This window comes from Bolinopsis microptera, chromosome 12 (assembly GCF_026151205.1).
Source record: "Bolinopsis microptera isolate Bmic1 chromosome 12, MBARI_Bmic_1.0, whole genome shotgun sequence".
NCBI lineage: Eukaryota > Metazoa > Ctenophora > Tentaculata > Lobata > Bolinopsidae > Bolinopsis > Bolinopsis microptera.
In genome coordinates, this window is record NC_087083.1 from 8033971 (window position 1) to 8052960 (window position 18990).

The following is an 18990-nucleotide window of genomic DNA, read 5'->3' on the forward strand; positions in this document are numbered from 1 at the left end:
GACCCGAGGGAATCGACCAGTTTAGTAAAATAAAAGAAGCGAGGTCAAAAATGGGGCATTTTCCAATAACACACATGGCGATCAACCCAAGTTCTTCAGGTTTATACAATAATTCTTTCAAACTCTTAAAGTCTTATCTGAACTGCCCGGAGCTGATTATTGAAAAGACTTTGAAAATAGAAATTTTATTCGGCTTGTCGTCACATTCCGAACAATTATACTAACACTATCAGGAGGGTTAAACTTAAAGAGTTTACTACAATTTCAAATGGATTGTGCAGACAATTTGAAAGGACTGAAATTTAAAATTCCTTCTTTTACAAAATAAACCAAGGTGATAACTAAAGGTTGCATAATATCAGGAGGGTTAGAAAATATCTGGAAGTTAAGGGAACTTGCCAAGGACTCCAGAATACACTTCATTGAGGACTACGCTGCGTCGGAAAACAGCATTATCAATCAACTTTACGGTAATTTCATAATAAAATCTTGGGTTGCATCGTGGTGACATTATCTATCATTATATTATTCATTTTGATAGTTCTAAATTTTTGTGTTTTGATTAAATTCGTGTGTTTAGATGGAGGTGGTGTTAGTGAGTCTGGGGGTAGAAATATTACCTGTAATACGTACCTATACCCCCAGAACTTGTACCACTTACCCATGCTGTTAGTATTTATGTATTGTATATGTACTATTTGTAAAAGTTTCAAATCAAATCAAATCATTTAATTAACCTGATATTATTATTAATCATAATTATTATTACAATAAAACCCTGATCTACCGCACCCCTCCATATATATACTGCAAACCCCGATTTACGCGGCTGTACCCTTTTCCAAACTCCACGGTAAATCGGGGTTTTGCTTTACTGAACTAGTAACAGATTTCCTCGCGTGAAACACTTTCACTTTCACTTTCACTTTCACTTTCACTTTCACTTTCACTTTCACTTTCACTTTCACTTTCACTTTCACTTTCACTTCACTTTCACTTTAACTTTAACTTTAACTTTCACTTTAACTTTCACTTTCACTTTCACTTTCACTTTCACTTTCACTTTCACTTTCAGGAGCACCAGGAGACGTGTTTTACTACGACAAAGAAGGAGTTTTAAGAAACAGGGAGACATTCTCACTGCACTACGATCTTATGAGCAAGATACGGGCTCAATACAAGGCAGCTGATAGGCCATGTTTTTAAAGGCATTCTACTATTATGAATAAGAATTTTAGAATGAAAGGGATCAAAGGTATTGCTGCAGCCTGCTACCAATTGTTTAATATGACATTCTGATCGAGGCGGGAAGCCCTTCAGCATATTTTGAACATTTGTCTTGCTAAGTTAATAAATTGCCATGCTGTGATGATATAAATTTATGTATTGTTAGGTTTGCAACAGGAGATGTCAACCTTATATTAACACCTTTATAGCACCTTTGTAGCACCTTTGTAAAAATATGCTCTATTAATATTATCCTATTAAGTGATCATTTTAATCGAAAACCAATTGATATACTCAATTCTATGAAATCTGTTATTTATCAATAACTTAACTACAAAAGAAATATTAAAGCAACATTCTAATAATTAATTGATTGATTAATTAATTAGTTAAATCTAATAAGCTCTCATTGTTTCCCTTATAAAATGTTTTAGGAAATGCATGTAATAGACAAAATAAGTTGAAAAAACACTAAAGAAAATCAAAACTCACTACAAAAACTAAAATAAATTCATGAATTTCAACAACAACAAAAAAGAAATAGAATGTTCAAAATTCTATACACAAAATAAATTTGTATCAGTTTAAAGTCGTAGCATTATTGATATTTACGATAATTGAAATCAAACTATAAAACTGATCTTATAGTCTTCGAATTCGTCCGATTCATCAATATTGAAAATACTGTCTTTGCTTATTTCATAATTCTGTTCAAAATTTGTACATCGCGAAAACAGTTTCGCTATTTAGAGTCACACCTTCAGCGTCATAAAATGTTTTGACAATCTGTTATTCCGTTGGGTTCTTAGCGTCCTTTTTGGAGGTTCTTAGCGTCATTTTTGGGGTTCTTAGAGTCCTTCTTCGCTCATTCTGTGACTGGTTCTGGGAAGTTGCTGGCCAGGGACACTGCGTCGGGGCTAGAAAATTGGTTTTTAGTATCAGTTTTGTGAGTGAAGATAACAATTTGCTACAATTTCAAAAAGGACTTTGAACATTTTGAAGGGACTAAAATTTTAGATTCCTCCTTTTACAGCTCTCCATAAATTGCAGTCATGAACTGATTAATCTACAATTATTGAATTAATTGATCTATAATTAAAACAACTAACTCGTGAGGGAAATGTGTACACTCGTAGTAGAGATGATCATGATCAGATTTTGGTTCAGGAGTTGGGATGGGTGTAGGAACTACTCCCACCGGCAGTGAATCATCAATCTCACATTTCACTCTGAGGGGGAAATTAGTTAAACAAAGGTGTTTTATGCCAATTTTATACAATAATAATGAAAATATCTACAAAGAACATCAATTAAGAGTGATTTTAATAATAATTCGTTTCAACAGTATTGCGCTGGATTTCATCGGTATGAACTATGAATAGGCATAACGGATATCAATAAGTTGATTTAATTGTGCAGCAGAACGTTTATCCAGACTTGCTCCTGTAGTAGATATAACATCTTTTATACTTTTATAACACCATTAAACTTACAGAAGAGCGTTGCTCCTTGTAGATCCATGACTTTCAATCTCAGCATCGTCCATATTCTCGTTTGAGTACACATTCTTTCGAGCCTCTTCCTCCAGCTTCTTCTGTTCCTCCAGCTGTTTCGCTGCTACTGGATCAATCGTCGTGGGATCCTAGTGAAAGAGAATATGAAAGGGAATGGATAACGCCGAGAAACGATATGTTGTTAAGTATTTTTCGTAACTGAATTGCTTGTGAGAAACCCGATGGTAAGGCTAAGAAAATTAATTCGTGGATACGGAAATAATCCCTGTACAGTTAAATAAACTTACAAAAGGTTTCTCCCTGTACAGTAAATAAACTTACAAAAGGTTTCTCCCTGTTGAAGACAGTGCTGACAGCAGCATTTGACTTCCTGGTGGAAGTAGTACTCCGCGCTGACTGCAGTATCTCCGGCACCTCCATACCGCACGGTTTTAGGAGAGTTCCCAGTACTTCCTCTTGTAGTACCACGAACACAATGAACATGATCGGTCCCTAGAGAGTGTTTAATTTTTACATCAAGTATCAATTATCAACGATCAATATAATAATGCAAATTGAAGTTTAATAACAGCATTATTAAGATAAAACGTATACTCAGTAGTGTTTAATGTAAACAGAAATAAGAGTGTTTGATTTTTGTCAACTATCAATGATTTGGGGTATCTATTTAACTGATTAAAGGTTCTGATAAGGGTCTTGGCAAACACGTTTGGTATTTCTGGATAGAATTGTTCGAAATAAATAATTAAAGATGAATTATAACTTTATAAAGGTTATATTGTTATACCTATAAACGGGTCATTTATAATAATATAAAGGTTTTATAAAGGTTATATGGCAACTTGGTCGTTTAGCTCCGACAGTCTATGCAACGTCTATGCAACGTCCATGCAACAACAAAAGAACCGTCTATGCAACGTCTATGCAACGTCCCTGCACAATGAACACTCTATGCACACTCCCTGCACGGTCAGTCTATGCAACGTCTATGCAACGTCTATGCAACGTCCCTGCACAGTACCATATGAACACCGGCTACTAGCCGGCTACTAGCCGGCTACTAGCCGGCTAGTAGCCACTTTTGTAATAACAGCTCCTCAACTTCACATTACCAACCGGCTACTAACCGGCACTTGAAAAGTGGTCACTAGCCGGCTACTAACCGGCTACTAGCCGGCTAGTGACCACAAAGTGGCTACTAACCGGCTACTAAGCGGTCACTAGCCGGCTATTAGCCGAGCTCTAAAGCAGACCTACTAGTAGCCGGTTCCAAACCGGCTACTAGCCGGCACTTAGAAAGCGGTCACTAGCCGGCTACTAACCGGCTACTAACCGGCTAGTAACCACCAAGTGGCTACTAACCGGCTACTAACCGGTCACTAGCCGGCTCTTAAGCGGACCTACTAGCGGTTAGTAGCCGGCTAGTGACCGCTTTTCAAGTGCCGGCTAGTAGCCGGTTTAGAACCGGCTACTAATAGGTCTGCTTTAGAGCTCGGCTAATAGCCGGCTAGTGACCGCTTAGTAGCCGGTTAGTAGCCACTTTGTGGTCACTAGCCGGCTAGTAGCCGGTTAGTAGCCGGCTAGTGACCACTTTTCAAGTGCCGGTTAGTAGCCGGTTGTTAATGTGAAGTTGAGGAGCTGTTATTACAAAAGTGGCTACTAGCCGGCTAGTAGCCGGCTAGTAGCCGGCTAGTAGCCGGCTAGTAGCCGGTGTTCATATGGTTCTGTGCAGGGACGTTGCATAGACGTTGCATAGACGTTGCATAGACTGACCGTGCAGGGAGTGTGCATAGAGTGTTCATTGTGCAGGGACGTTGCATAGACGTTGCATAGACGGTTCTTTTGTTGTTGCCCGGACGTTGCATAGACGTTGCATAGACTGTCCGGAGCTAAACGACCAACTTCCCGGTTATATAAAGGAGCATTACCTGCAGACCGGTGAGGATGATGAATAACCACTGTCCAATGAGGGCTATGGGTTCAAAGGTCATTACTCCCACGATCCAGGGTACACCTACTGTCACTGCAATAGTCACTGCTCCTTTGATTTGTTTCTGAACGGTATAAAATATGAATAGTACGTAAGTGAACATGAAATGCCTTACAGAAGTACTTTGATTGAGGCAGTTATGTTATTTGTCCATGGAATTGTAAATTCATTCAAATATCCCAATTTTGGATGTGCATAACCGCAGACCGCAGAACAAAAGCTATAGACTAAAACAATCCGTGATAGTCTGTGCCTATAGGAGTAGTTCCTGACAGTTGTAAACTTACCGCGAGTCCAGTGCTCCCAGACCCACTCCTAGCAGCCCGGATGAGCACCCTGATGATCATGAAGAAAACACCACAGTTGAGGAGGAGACAGATGTACATGGGGATCATGAAGCTCACCCACTTCCAGGGGTTTGCAACCCAGCATTCTGTATTGTTCTTGCTGTAGCTGCTCACTGAAGTCGCGGTTATTAAGGGTGAATCACAAACTCTTCCAACATTACGATTACTATTAGGTCTTGAGCTGTTCATCATGATTTTAAAACTAGATTTTTAGACTAGATTTATAATTTGAGACTAGATTTTTAAACTAGATTTTAAAACCAGTGCTTACTGATATATGGCATATCGGCCGCCTTGTTTTCTTGGTTGTTCATCATCTCTGAAGTCAAGAAAGCTGAAGTGGGCAGAATTGCCGGGATTATCCAACAGAAGACCACACATTTGTGTATGTAGAATCTGTCTACCTTTCCGAACGTTTTTATTGCATCAACAATCTAGAGGGGTGGGTGTCATTTCTCAAAAGTTAGGATAATACTAAACATTTTGCTGAATTTAGATACTGAATTCTTACGAGAAACGTTAAGTATGTTAAACTAGACAAACCTTTCCATAGAGAGTATACGCACAACAGGACATCCAGGCCATAACAACGAGGAAGAGGTACTGAACTATTATCACGCCCACGTAGCACGGCATGTTCAGGGCCACTGTCGGGTACTGGGGAAGAACATGATTTTAGTGAGAAGGATTATTGTGATGTGTGAACCGAAAGTCACATACATAATTATGCCTAGTGCTTCTTCATAATTATGCCTAATTATGCCTAGTTATGCCTAATTATACCTAATTATGCCTAGTGCTTCTTCATGTATTTCAAAATATTTCTAGATCTTCTTACCCCGAACATATCCACATGGACTTTAGTTTTCTTGATCTTGCTGAGACACATAAACCCAGTATTCGCTAAGATAAGGGACAAGACCAGCTGAGTTTGGAGAACCACAAGCCGTTTCTTACGATACTTCCTGTAACACAGAATATGTTAAATTTAAACTGTTTTCACAACCACAATTAGATATTATATTTATTGAGGACGTTACAGAAAGAATTAATTTAATGTAATCCGAGGTCCCAGCTCTCCTTGCGTCCCTAAGACGGCGTTTCTCTTGTCGCATTTTATGGAAGGTTTTGAATTCGATCCAGTTTAATACAATCGTATAGTGTACAAAGCGATAAAATTAATAGTTTGTTAGGATGTCGATGCAGTTTGGATACTATTCCATTATATCGACCCTTACTATTTTATCATCTTAAAGGTGTCTGCTCACTATCTCACTATCTTATTATTATTAGCTTACTTGAAAGGAGCTATGGCGAAGAAGGTGATGACGAGGAAAGTAACGTTGATACAAAACATGATGAGTGTGGCGTGCTCCTGGGAGTGGTCTACGATATCTGAAATACTCTGAAAAGGAGGACTAATTACAACACAAAAGGAGAATTTGTTAACTAATTAGGTACAACACTACAAATCGATTACATTTATTGAGGACGTTACAGAAGGAATTGATTTAATGTAGTCCGAGGAGATCTAACTCTATAAAGATAGCGTTTTTCTTGTCTCATATGTTATGAATCGTATCAACCCCTTTGTAGTGTTTCCCATAAAATATTGTATTTTTCAAACGCTTACTTTTTCCAAATCATTTGACTTACGAGTAAGATAGCGAAACTTGTGTCGTGATTAAATTTGACTTACGAGTAAGATAGCGAAACTTGTGTTGTGATTACATTTGACTTACGAGTAAGATAGCGAAACTTGTGTTGTGATTACATTTGACTTACGAGTAAGATAGCGAAACTTGTGTTGTGATTACATTTGACTTACGAGTAAGATAGCGAAACTTGTGTCGTGATTAAATTTGACTTACGAGTAAGATAGCGAAACTAGTGTTGTGATTACAGTGGCATCTAACATTTCCGTCCAGGGGATCTCCGTGAATACTGGTGGTACACCCTTTACTGCTCCACTTTTGTGTTGTGGTGTTTAGGAAGGTACATGTTCGTTCAAGTTTCTTATTTCTGGGAGAAATTTAGAGTTTAAGAATCATCTAATCGAAATTAAATGCCATTTTTTGGCTTTCGATTTACCATTTCAAATCTCATGGACAAATGGCTCAATAACTAAAATGATAATGCAGTAAACTGAGTTACTAGGTTCACTCACTTATTTGATTCATCATTATTCCTATTGGTCTTCATTGTGAGACTGAACTGTACTTGTGATACTTCCTTGAACTCGAGCGATACAATCGCAGAGTTCAGTGTCCTGTAATTGATTTGTGGTTAATTCCCTTGAAATTTCCTTCGAATCAAAAATTTGAAACATGATAAAATTAATGATATGATTTGTTACTTTCAGTCATAACTGTAATCTTTATCAGATCCTTACACATCGTATAACAGCACTTAGCTCTTAGAAATATAAATAATATTACTAATCAATATTACTAATTAATATTAGTAAAGCAGAGACTAATCCTAACCTGTTGACTTTGACAGGTTCCCCGTCAGCATCAGTCTCATCAGTCTCAGTCACATCATCCTCATCTATAGCAGTATCAGGGTCAGGGAACATGTCCTTAGCGTCCTCACTGAACACAGCTACTGATGCTCCAGAGGCTGTCATGTCTCCCAACGCCAGCTGAAATTAGTGTATTTGTTAGGTAGACGCTTGGAACGTTAAATATTTATGATACATTTTGACTTTTGAGGTTAAGTTATTTGTTTTAGGGAAAGATTGGACTTGGGCATTGTTTTTAACTATCCTTGTTTAGAAACTTTAATTGATAATGATAATGACAAATTTGATAACATTGCAGATGTAGTGGAATTTTCAACAAAATTCCAAGTTACCTTGGGTGCATCACCTTCCGCCATCCCTGCAGGAACAGGTAAAGAAATAGACTCCTCCTCCTCCTCTTCATCTCCAGTGTTATCAGAACCAGAAGATGTGCTGTTACTTGATTTTACTGATGGTTTTGAAGGATTCATGCTGATACTTCGTACAGCAAGAGTAGAAGTAACTATTGGTTCGTCGTCACCTGAAAGTTAGTTTGTAAACTTGGTGCGAAACATTTAACGTTTATTGTGTGAGACATGATGAAATTGCGCTGAATTATTATATCTTACATTCCCTGATTCTGAAACGTGAATGACCATCAGATTCAAAGTTTCATCATTCCAACTTTCACTATAAATCTTCATTTAAAAAATGCAATAAACAAAATAGGAGCCTCTCAATTCCCACCATCTTTACTTTTTTGGAAAAAAATGTGGATGGCAAAAAATTTAATGAACAAAATAAGAGCCTGTGATTAGTTCTTACCTTCCATGCTATTAGCCAATGCCTCCACAGAGTGAATTATACTCTCTTTCTGTGTATCATCCACTGTCTTCAGAGTATCTTTACCCGAGGCTGCCACTTTATCGATTGTCTTTGCCATTGTAGTTTTCTGTGAGAAGTGTGGTTTAGCTTAAAATGTCGATAACAAATAGCGGCCATTCATAAATTTAAAATCTAAAGCAAGGTTCTTTATTTAACACGAACATCTCAATAAGTCCATAAAAGTTTTCCTGATGAACGTCAGATGTTTATTTAAAAATAAATTATGATCATAAACTATATATTCTATTATAAATTATAAACTTACCAGCGCATTAGTTGCTTCCTTCATCTCCTTCTTCTCCTCCTCAGTTTGTACCGTGCCATCCGCTGCAGGCTTCTTTTTCGGTAGCTCTATCATACTCTTGATAGAGTTTAGAGTTCCTGCAACGTCTTTCACATCTCGAGATGTCAGCTGCACTTCAGTTCCGTTTACCTTCTCGTCCTTTATAATGTCTTCCATCCCCGAGGAAAGCATTTTCATTGAGTTGGCAAGTTCTGTGTCATTCTGAAAAGAATTAAATTTAAATTCAAATTCAATTTAACGTTTAAATCAGATTATGATTTCAGTTAACAATTAGAATTTGAGTCAGTGATATAGATAACTTTTTCTTTTTTTAACTCACCAAAGAGGCAAGTTTCTCTGGACTGTTCAGGATGTCAGTCTGCTGCTTCAGCGCGTGTAGGGCTTCAGTTTTTGCTGTAGGGCAAGCTCCATAGTTTGGAGTGTCCCATCTGGCAACGAACTTACCCTCGTCGAATATACAGTGACGGTACACCTTATCTTCTGCACTCTTTGTATTGCTGTAAGAGTGAACTTTAGAAGTGTGTTTGTGTGAGGGTGTAGACTGAACTCCAATTAGTATATTTTACACTAAATTTAAAAGTTTATTGATGGAATGATTTTACGCGGATACAATTCAATTGAACTTCGGTCTTCTAATTTCACATCAAGTGTTGATGCTGTTATTTCATACAAAGGAAGAAGTTGTACTTACTTAAGATTACAAAGTATATAAAGAAATAAAGGAAGAAGTTGTTCTTACTTTAGGTTACAAAGTATATAAAGAAATAAAGGAAGAAGTTGTACTTACTTAAGATTACAAGGTATATAAAGAGAGAAAGGAAGAAGTTGTACTTACTTTAGGTTACAAGGTATGTAAAGAAATAAAGGAAGAAGTTGTTCTTACTTTAGGTTACAAGGTATGATGAGGGTCTCTCCAGCAGCTGTCTCTGAGAAAACGAACGGATCCGGACGTACTTCTATCATCAAGGCAGTTTCTTCTTTGCAGCCAAGACCTGAGTAAACGGCATTGTGAACAATCGTGATAGAACATTATCAAACATCGTTATATTTATAGAAGATAGATTCTGTGTTATTTTGCGATTTAGGGCGAATTGGTGCGATGTAAAATTGTATATTCCTTATACCTCACCTGCCGTTTTAAATGAAATGAAGATTATTTTATATATAGCAATTAGTCTCCTTATCATATGCTCATATGGTTATATTCAGTCAGTATTAAAGTAACGTTAACCAGCGTATAATTATAAGTATAACACTCGACCTCTGCCTGATCCAGAGGATATCACCATTTTACCTTCACACAGACATCGAACGCTGTAAGAAGATGATGATCAGACCTCATTATAACTATAATTAGTATAATTATATTTGAATTACCTTCACAAACGGTGGCACCATCCAGTATCTTGCCTCTTGCGCATATCTTGCAGTAAGTCGCCCCTTCTTCGTTCTGGTACTCCTTCCTATCTCTATCACAGAGAGTGCACGTTTTTGCAGATCCCTTACTGAAGTGACCTTTCTGGCACTTTACTGGTGGTTTCTCCACAGCTGAGTGAAATATCACAATGTTATATCTTAAAGGCTAAAAACACGAACATAAGATAAGTGATATGAAAGTGGGAACTGCTGAAAAAGCTTTACTACCATAAAGCTGTTGGTTGGGAAAGATACTACAATTATATTTATTTATAGCAATGTTTCAACTATATATGAAACATGGTAAAGTTTGAATATTTACCCCCGTTATCAAGCTCATAACCAGGATTAACAGCTTTGCAGAAACTTCCCCCTTCTTCGTCCTGATAGACTCCATCCTCTGCGTTACAAAGGACACATGTGTAGTCCTTGCTGTATTCCCCCGCAGCACAGATTGTTGGTGCTAATAATATGTTATAAATTAATCAATGATTTGGTAATTATATTTATCAATTTTAAATAATACTGGAATTATTTAATGATAATACTGATAGTGTGGCGAAGTTAATTAAATCATCTACTTTTATATTAAGTTAATTTTATTAAGTTAATTAAGTTATACCCCTTTGATAATTTCACTACTGATTTCACAACTATTTTCACTATTAATCAGAAAATCATAAGTATAAGAGTATTAGTAAGAACCCACGATCATATCCGTTTAGCGCAGAATAGCCAGGTTTGACACGCTCACAATAGTTCTTCCCTGTCTTATCCTGGTATTCCCCATTTTTTGGAATACAAAGTTTGCATACGCCACTTTCTTCCCTGTAACCAACTGGACAATCCTCAATTCCTTTTCCTAAGCGAAAAATTATTTTTAGAGTTTCAGGTGATGGTCACCAAGATATGTAAACAATTTACAAACTTTTTCTTGAAAAGAGAAAGTACACTGCAATTAAACAAACAAACAAAAATAATCATAAGTATAATCAAAGAGTTTACACTTACGTTCGTCTATTGCTTTCTTTCCAGGCGGAACATCGACACACTCTTCTTTACCCGGTAAGTTCTGGTAGGTACCCATATCGCAGGGCCTACATTTTATAAACTTTTCTTCTTCTTCAATGATGAAGAAAACTGCTCCACGGGCTGTGCCGGCTTCGCACGCTTTTATGACAATGGCTCCTTCATCCGCTGTTGAGATATCATTTTGGTATCATTTCTTTTTAAATACAGCAATTCTTTTTAAATATAATTATGATTTAGTTCCTTTTTAACATAATCAAGTGTTATCGACTGCTTCATGTTATGAATATAACAGTAGAAGTCAACAGACTTAAACTCTTTTAAAATCATTAAGAAACGATGCAAAAGAACTTGAAAAAAGAAATAAATAAAAGAACAACTATTTAATAAAAATAAAGCAAACACCGACCTACTACGGATCCTCCGGGCACCTCTCTACAAGTAGGTTTCCCCGCCTCGCTCTGGAACTGACCCTTCTTCCAATCACACTTTTTACATTCAGTGAACTGTGTTTCTCCTTCAACGAAGAATGCAGGCCCTCTAGCAGTGCCCTCGGCACATGGTGTAACCGCAATTGCTGCTTCTCCAGCTGAAAATATATTTGTTGTAGACTTTAATTAATAATTAGGAGCTTGAAATTATGGATTTATCTTTCTGGCTTAATACAAGTGATCAGCAATGAAACATTAGCTAATTGGATAGGTAATTAGATCGAGTAAAACACTAACCCACAATTACAGATCCTTCAGATACTTCTTTACAGGTAGGTTTTCCCGGCTCATTTTGATACTGACCCTTTTTCCCATCGCACTTCTTGCATGCGGTGTACTGTGTTTCTCCTTCAAGTTCAACGAAGAATGCATCCCCTCTTGCAGAGCCAGCCTCACAAGGTTTCACCGCGATTTTGCTCTCTGGAATTAAATATAATAGAGTAAAAAAAGCTGTAAAGGTCAAGCTGTGAAAGCGACTTACTTATAACAATTAGATTCAACAATTAACCTAGTTAATTAGCAAGCGTCACATTTACTTTTTATCCAACGCGAAAAATAGTTAACATACCAACGTAATAGCCTTGCTCCACATCTTTACAGTGAGTCTGCCCAGGACTGTCCTGATATTTGCCTGATTCAGGATCACAAGGAGCACACTCTGTGTACGTAGTGTCTGACACGGTTCTGTGGGTCCCCGCCGCGCATTCAGCTACTTCTGTTGCTCCTGTTGTTTCTCCTGAAGAAGTACTGGGTAAGGGAGCGATGTTGCACTGGAAATATGTGCTCCTACTTATTACGTTAAAACGAAGTATGAAACCAAAAATTCCAACAGTATTACTAAATTTCTACTTTATAATTTCTAATTTACAAATTATAATTTCTACTGACCTTCAGGGGTAATGACATAGAAACCAGCTTCGACCTTTTTACTGCTGTTTTGGCCCTGTGTGTCTTGATACAAGCCCTTTGAAGCATCACAAGGCAGACATTTCCAATCAGTTTCTCCTTTGTTACCATACGTTCCCGCAAGGCATTCTTTCTGACTTATACCTGTTAATTAAGTAAGTATTATAACTAGGAGTGTATTAATATTTTATGTTGTGAAATTAAGGAAGGTTCCTGCAAACCAATAATTCATCTGGAGCTTCTTTTTATTTTGTTGTTTGAATTTATTAAATTATTACAACAAACAATGTTTGTTGTAATAATTAAGTAATAACATAAGCCATTAGGAAAGTAAACTATTACACTAAAAATGAAATGTTTTCAATTGAAATTAATTCTCTAACCTCTTCCTGTATTAAAGCTATCAACCACAATCTCATATCCAGATTTTACGTCTTCACACTTCTCAGCGCCCTCTCCGTCTGAATACTTTCCACGACTGGCTAAGCAATCAGAACAAGATGTTTGACCTTCGATGTCTTGATACTGTCCGGCTTCACACTTTTTAAACCCAGAAACTCCTGCAGCTGTAAGATATCAGTATTATACCTCCTTATCTGGGTATCACGTGGTGTTATGAAACTTTTTCTTATGTAAATTTCGGAGCTTTCTAAAATTATACAGTTCGAGATACTGACAGTTTTTTTTTAATTGTTCATGCAGTAAATCAATATTATAATAATTTAAGCATTAACGAAATGAAAGTAGGGAGACAGGATAAACACATACCATCTGTATACGAGCCTTTTGGACAATCTACACAAGCCCCGCTCTTGCTATACTTCCCTGGAGTACAATCAATACATTTACCATCGGAAATACCTTTTCCTGCAGGACATGCACTGCACGCGTTGTCTGAAACATGCCTGAAAATGTGGACACTGTTTTAGGATCAACGCAAGGAACTACGAATTGGTAATTGATACTAAGTCTACATAATTGATAATTGGTAAATGATGATTGGTAATACTACATATTGCGTGATTTATTGATGTCCAGGGTGTCTAAACTGATTGAAGTTAAAGGAAAATATCTATTATGATATACAAATATAATGTGCAGACTTACCCTCCGCAGAAAAGACATTCAGAGAATCCCACCGCTGGGGTATACTTGTTATCACTCTCCAAACATTCTCCGCAAATGTCTTTTGCTCCAGCTGTGGTAAGTTATTTGATGAAATTTTCGGGTTTATTATTATATTATATTATTATACCTCATGGTTAATAATAATATATTTATTTCAATTGATAAGAATATTTGCAGAAAATTATTTAGATACAAAACTACAGTACAGTTATAAAATGCCAATTGGATACAACAAACAAAATACAAGGGCAGGTCTCTCCCGCAATTTGGAATGACCTGAGGTGCTTATCTCATTTTCATTAACCCTAAGCCACTCTGTGCCGAGGCACTACCTATAATATACTAGCATACTAGCTGTAGGGGGGTTAGTCCTACGAGCCAGGGAGTGTGTATCACCAGCCGAAGCTGTACCAAATCACAGCTTAGTAACTGGCCGACTTGCATCCGACCGGATTTGAACCCGGGCCTTCTGCTTGGGAGGCGATCGTGTTACCATGACTACACCACCCGGCCGACAAACAAGGTGGACTTGAAGCTAGTTCAAAAATTAGGGACAATTTCTGGTTTAATCACGTCATAAAATGTTTGACAATGCCTAACCCTGTATCATCATGAACTGAAGATATTTTGGACTTACCACTGTATTTTCCAATCTCACAAGGTTCACATTTGAAAATGCCGGACGACGCGGCCGTTTCTTTAGCGTAGGTTCCTGCAGGGCACGATGGACAACTCCATCCACCTCTAATGAACTGAAGTGGGAAAGATTAATATAATGAATATAATAAATAATAACAGGAAGCGATGTGACAGAGTCGATATATCTTACTGCTTTACTGTTGTCATAGGGTGGCAATTCATTGCATTATTTGATGCGCAACTCAGTAGTGCATCCCGCTACAAGAAATATAATCATCAGTAGTACAAGTGGCATACCTGTCCTGTACAAGTGACATACCTGTCCCTCTACTCTAGCAATGCAGTTTACACGAGCCTTGTCCGGACACATCGTCCCTGTCTCCCTGCAAGCCTGGCAACCATGTAGCTGATTAGCAGATTCTGGTCTCACTCCTAACTGACACGTAGTGCAGGCTCCAGTCTCAGGGTCGGAATACTGACCAGCGGGACATTCGGCTGAGTAACACAGTTATAGTGACTTACAATGAGAGTACGTGCTAAAGAGGTCACTTATAAAGTTCATAGAGTTCAGACAAAACAGTGCTAGAAGCTTGCATTTCGTTAATTTTAGATTATTATAGAAGCGATAATTAAATATCATAAACTGCCAATATCTCGGTAAATGCAGCATTTTCACGAGCTTGAATCTTAATTTTTAATTATAATTAGTAATGAATTACCGCACAGATTTTACTTACGATAAATCGTTAACATTTTCACTTTGTTGCCCCTGTTAGAATCGTACAAGGTGAAAGCATGTGGCGATGTTATCTTCGCTGATTTAAGGAAAACTGTTGTCTTTTTGGTCGCTGTAAAACCATCATTCTCAATAAACTGAAGAAGTGAATAATTTTGAATAATTCAAATCGAAATTGATCACAAAACAATTCACGATTTGTGAAATGTCACTTAGGAGGGTTATACCTTATCAAACATAAATTTCACGGAATTAAAAATGCTTTATTTACCACATCCCCATTTTCATCCTCAAACTCCAATGTTGCTGAGAGAGTATCAGTAATGCGAGGCTCAGCACTGTCTCCGTAAAGCTGGAGTTTGAACGTAGGATTCTTACCCGTACTGCCCACTAGCGTGTAACGTTCCCCGTTCTCGTACTTCAACACGTGGGTGCTTGATATCACAACAGAGTAGTCTGAAAATGTACATAATATGTTAATGAGGTTCATAATGATTATCTTATCACAGCCTCCACAGACCTCCAGCTCCATTCAATCTTATAGCAACGCATCAGAAACAAATTGATATCTTCGAAATTTAGCGCTTTTCAGTCCTACTCAATATTTTATTTACCTAGTGCTTCAGCGTAGACGAGCTTTGAATCAGACGCCTCCTCATCAACAGTTACGTCACATCTGAAGGCTGCAGTTTCTGTTCCGTCGTAGTTGATGTTGGCCTTTATCTTCACTTGGTCCCCCATGATTGTCCACCTGTCAATCTGCCCTGCTCCGTACACGCATGAGGTATCTAGGAACGCCTTTTCTCCACTTACACTGGTGCAAGTAGCAGTTTCTTGTGTCCCTGTCTTTGTCACTGTCAGGACCACTTTGTTGTTTACCCATAAGCCCGGTTCATTGAGCTCACAGGTAACTGTCTTGAATCCTAAAGCTCCTCTTTTGAAGTTCGTTCCGACCGTGGTCAATTCTGAGAATAGGATTTAATGAGAAAATGCAATGGTGATATTAATGTTCGCGTTTATGAATTGACACAAAAAGCTTGAATAAAATAAAGCCACAATCTACTGAGAAATCTTGATAAAATAAAAATAACTCACCAACACAAGTTCACAAAATTTTCTCAGATCAGTCTGTCAGTTTGTGTGTGGTAAGTCTGTCAAGTATAGTTTAGTTTCCAAACACCACCCAGTACACTCTCACTCGAGACTGACAAACCTTTGGGCTAAGACCCGTCAGAAGCACAGATACCCTCTACTAGAGTATCTCTAGAGTACCTCTACTATAGAGTACCTCTAGAGTACCTCTTATATTAGGGGTCGTCTCTAGAGTACCTCTATTAGAGTAAGGTCGTCCACATATTAGGTAATTAGGAGAGGGTTCCAAATGATTACATAATTGTAATCATGACACGATAGTTATATGTCAAATTGATTACGGAGGAATGGAGGGTAATATGTGAACGACCAGTTAGAGGGTACGGAGTGGGTGTGGACTGGAAATGTTCAGAATGCCGTCCCCGGGTGGCACCCACTGAGTGGGAGAACCGGACCCACTATACTTTGCTGCCCCTCCTACACCTAGTAGGTCCTCTTGAGGCTACTTGGTGCAGTGTTTGGGGAGTGACAGCAAGGAGACATTTAGTATGACTATGGTAAAATCATGGTTAATCAAGAAAGTGGAGATTGTGGGGTTTTCGGAGGTAGTTTTAAGCACCGAGCCTTTACAGGAGAAAATTAGTTATCTTTAGCTAAGAGAGAGCAGCAAATCCAAAACGATCCTTAAGGAAATGAGCCGATTTACATGGCGCACGTGCGACGTGCGTACCCAAAGGAGCAACCATTCTATTTTTAACTTTGCTTGTTTCTTATTGGCTGAGCCAGCGTACCACGTGTCCATGCTCGGCCAATAACAACACAACAAGTGATGGGTCAACCAATCGGGAGCAACCAGCCTCAGGATGCACCCAATAACAGCTCAGCAATGGAGAGGAGCTGGGAGGAGCTGTATTGCTTGCGGAGGAGCACGTGGGATTATTACACCACGTGACTCCGTGACGCACGCACCAAGGAGCAGCTTATACCACATTTAAAGGAAACAGATGCTTGTAGAACAATGACATTAGTTTAGAAAGAGGGAGGACAGACAGGGGAATGTGTGCTGCCCGAGTAACCCGGGGCTAACGAGGTAACACTTCCCCTTTATATAAGTCTATATTTAGTACCTGCTATCTATTGCATGCGGAGGGTAGCCCGGGGCTAACGAGATAATACTTCCCCCTCTATACTTAGTGTCTGCTATCTATTGCATGCGGAGGGTAGACGTAGCTAGTATTGCTTGTAGAGTATAGCTAGTGCCTCCGGAGGGGAGGGAGAGAGCACAAACTATATAATTGTAGTGTTAAGATGAACCATTCTACAAATACAGGAGCAAATATATTGCAGTTAAACGTCGTGGCAAGCTTCAAGTAGGCAGAACTGGTTACTATAAATTATGTTTAGGTGGGTAGAAAAAAGTTTAAAGCCAAAAGAAAAATGGTTCAATATTCTCATTTATGTGGCCGCAATAGTGACGAATTTCACAAAATGTGTATTTATTTTACCGAAACTAGTTTGTATAGAATAATACTGTAAATGATATGCGAGAGTCCTTCAAACTGAATGGGGTACGATCGACAAGTACAATGATTATGAAAATTGTAACTTTCTTAAGCTGAAAATGTAAGCAAAATCGGTGGTTACCGAATACCGTTAAATTGAGGCGATTACAATTACTGAAGAAGTATTACTATAATTGAAAATTTCCTAATTGCCCTGTAAAATTTAGGATTGAGGTTGAAATAAATTTGTTGCATTGCTTATGCAGTTTGTACCGCTTTAAATTCGTTAAGTTAATCAGGGTTGCATGTTTAGCTGCGGCCTATGATTTAGTTTTATAGTTTACACACTACAAAGGCTAAGAAACATGTTGTTTTCTATTCTTTTAACTTATTGTGTCTGTTTAATTAATCATGGACTTCCCACTCAAGAACCATGGACAGTTAATATCTACCTCACACTCAAAAACCTTATGATAATTCAAATACTAATTAGAAGAGTGATGGTTACTGAATATTTTAAGCCTATAAGTCGGAATGCTTGCGCATAGTTGGAGCACCGAGATACTTGTAACGAGATCAAAATGACCCCAACCGTATTCATCATAGTCACATCAAACTAGACATGGGCATTGGGCATCACTGTTAAATAATTTAACAGTGTAGTCAAGCCTAGTAATCGTAGTTATCTTATTCAAACTAAATCGTTAGCCTTGAGCCTCCGCCCCTCAGATCACTGGAGCCTAGCCAGTAACCACTGATCCAGGGTCCAGTAGCACAATGACCTCCCCTCCCCTCTCCCTGGATCACACTGAGCAACCCCAAGCTTATGACTATTACATGTTCTACAATTATACAGGTTTCTCACTATTGTCAGTCACGTGACCATAAAGCAAGTATTTTATTGGTGGAGAGAGCGCGAGAAGACACGGTATTGGCTGCTCCAAGCCCCAGGATGTTAGGGAGCTACAAGTACAGAGAGATAATGCATGCGGAGGGGAGCTATCTATTGCATTTGGAGGGAGAGCTATCTATTGCATGCGGAGGGAGAGCTATTGACCTGAGAGAGCTAATAGAGGTTTAGCTGTTTTACATATGCTTATAAGGTTAAGATAACGGAGCCCAACAGGCTCCTCTGTATGCAAATGATACAGAGAGTAGCACATACTGAGTATAACCTTATAACGAGCATTGTTGAGCATGTTGAGGAAGGGACACACAGTGACTATACGAACATTGTTACTGGATACAACGCTTACTTAGATGTTCACTCTTCCCATATAC

At 38.2% G+C, this 18990-nt stretch overlaps 1 protein-coding gene across 1 annotated transcript; it reads right to left on the reverse strand.

The window, feature by feature from the left end:
• Positions 1–1525: 1525 nt before the first annotated feature.
• LOC134824216 (uncharacterized) lies at positions 1526–16748 on the reverse strand. The gene is made up of 34 exons (XM_063835992.1): positions 15730–16748; positions 15387–15571; positions 15117–15252; positions 14699–14874; positions 14378–14492; positions 13720–13810; positions 13381–13517; positions 12996–13178; positions 12595–12756; positions 12275–12442; positions 11944–12126; positions 11625–11804; positions 11198–11383; positions 10896–11048; positions 10509–10649; positions 10148–10318; positions 9654–9762; positions 9090–9267; positions 8732–8971; positions 8407–8533; positions 7935–8122; positions 7565–7722; positions 7246–7347; positions 6950–7100; positions 6377–6483; positions 5917–6043; positions 5622–5735; positions 5350–5512; positions 5019–5191; positions 4670–4795; positions 3063–3233; positions 2721–2869; positions 2337–2456; positions 1526–2144 (listed from the first exon to the last, which is right to left on the reverse strand). Exons 1-34 carry the CDS (start codon positions 15854–15856, stop codon positions 2093–2095), a joined length of 5049 nt encoding a protein of 1682 aa, XP_063692062.1. The 5' UTR covers positions 15857–16748; the 3' UTR covers positions 1526–2092.
• Between the last annotated feature and the right edge of the window lie 2242 nt (positions 16749–18990).

Coding starts and splice junctions, on each gene's coding strand:
- LOC134824216 (XM_063835992.1), bottom strand. CDS start 15,856: ATGGGGGACCAAGTGAAGATAAAGGCCAACATCAACTACGACGGAACA. Junction 13,179..13,380: donor AAAAGGCTCGTATACAGATG/GTATGTGTTTAT, acceptor GATATCTTACAG/CTGCAGGAGTTTCTGGGTTT. Junction 9,268..9,653: donor ATCATACCTTGTAACCTAAA/GTAAGAACAACT, acceptor TCACTCTTACAG/CAATACAAAGAGTGCAGAAG.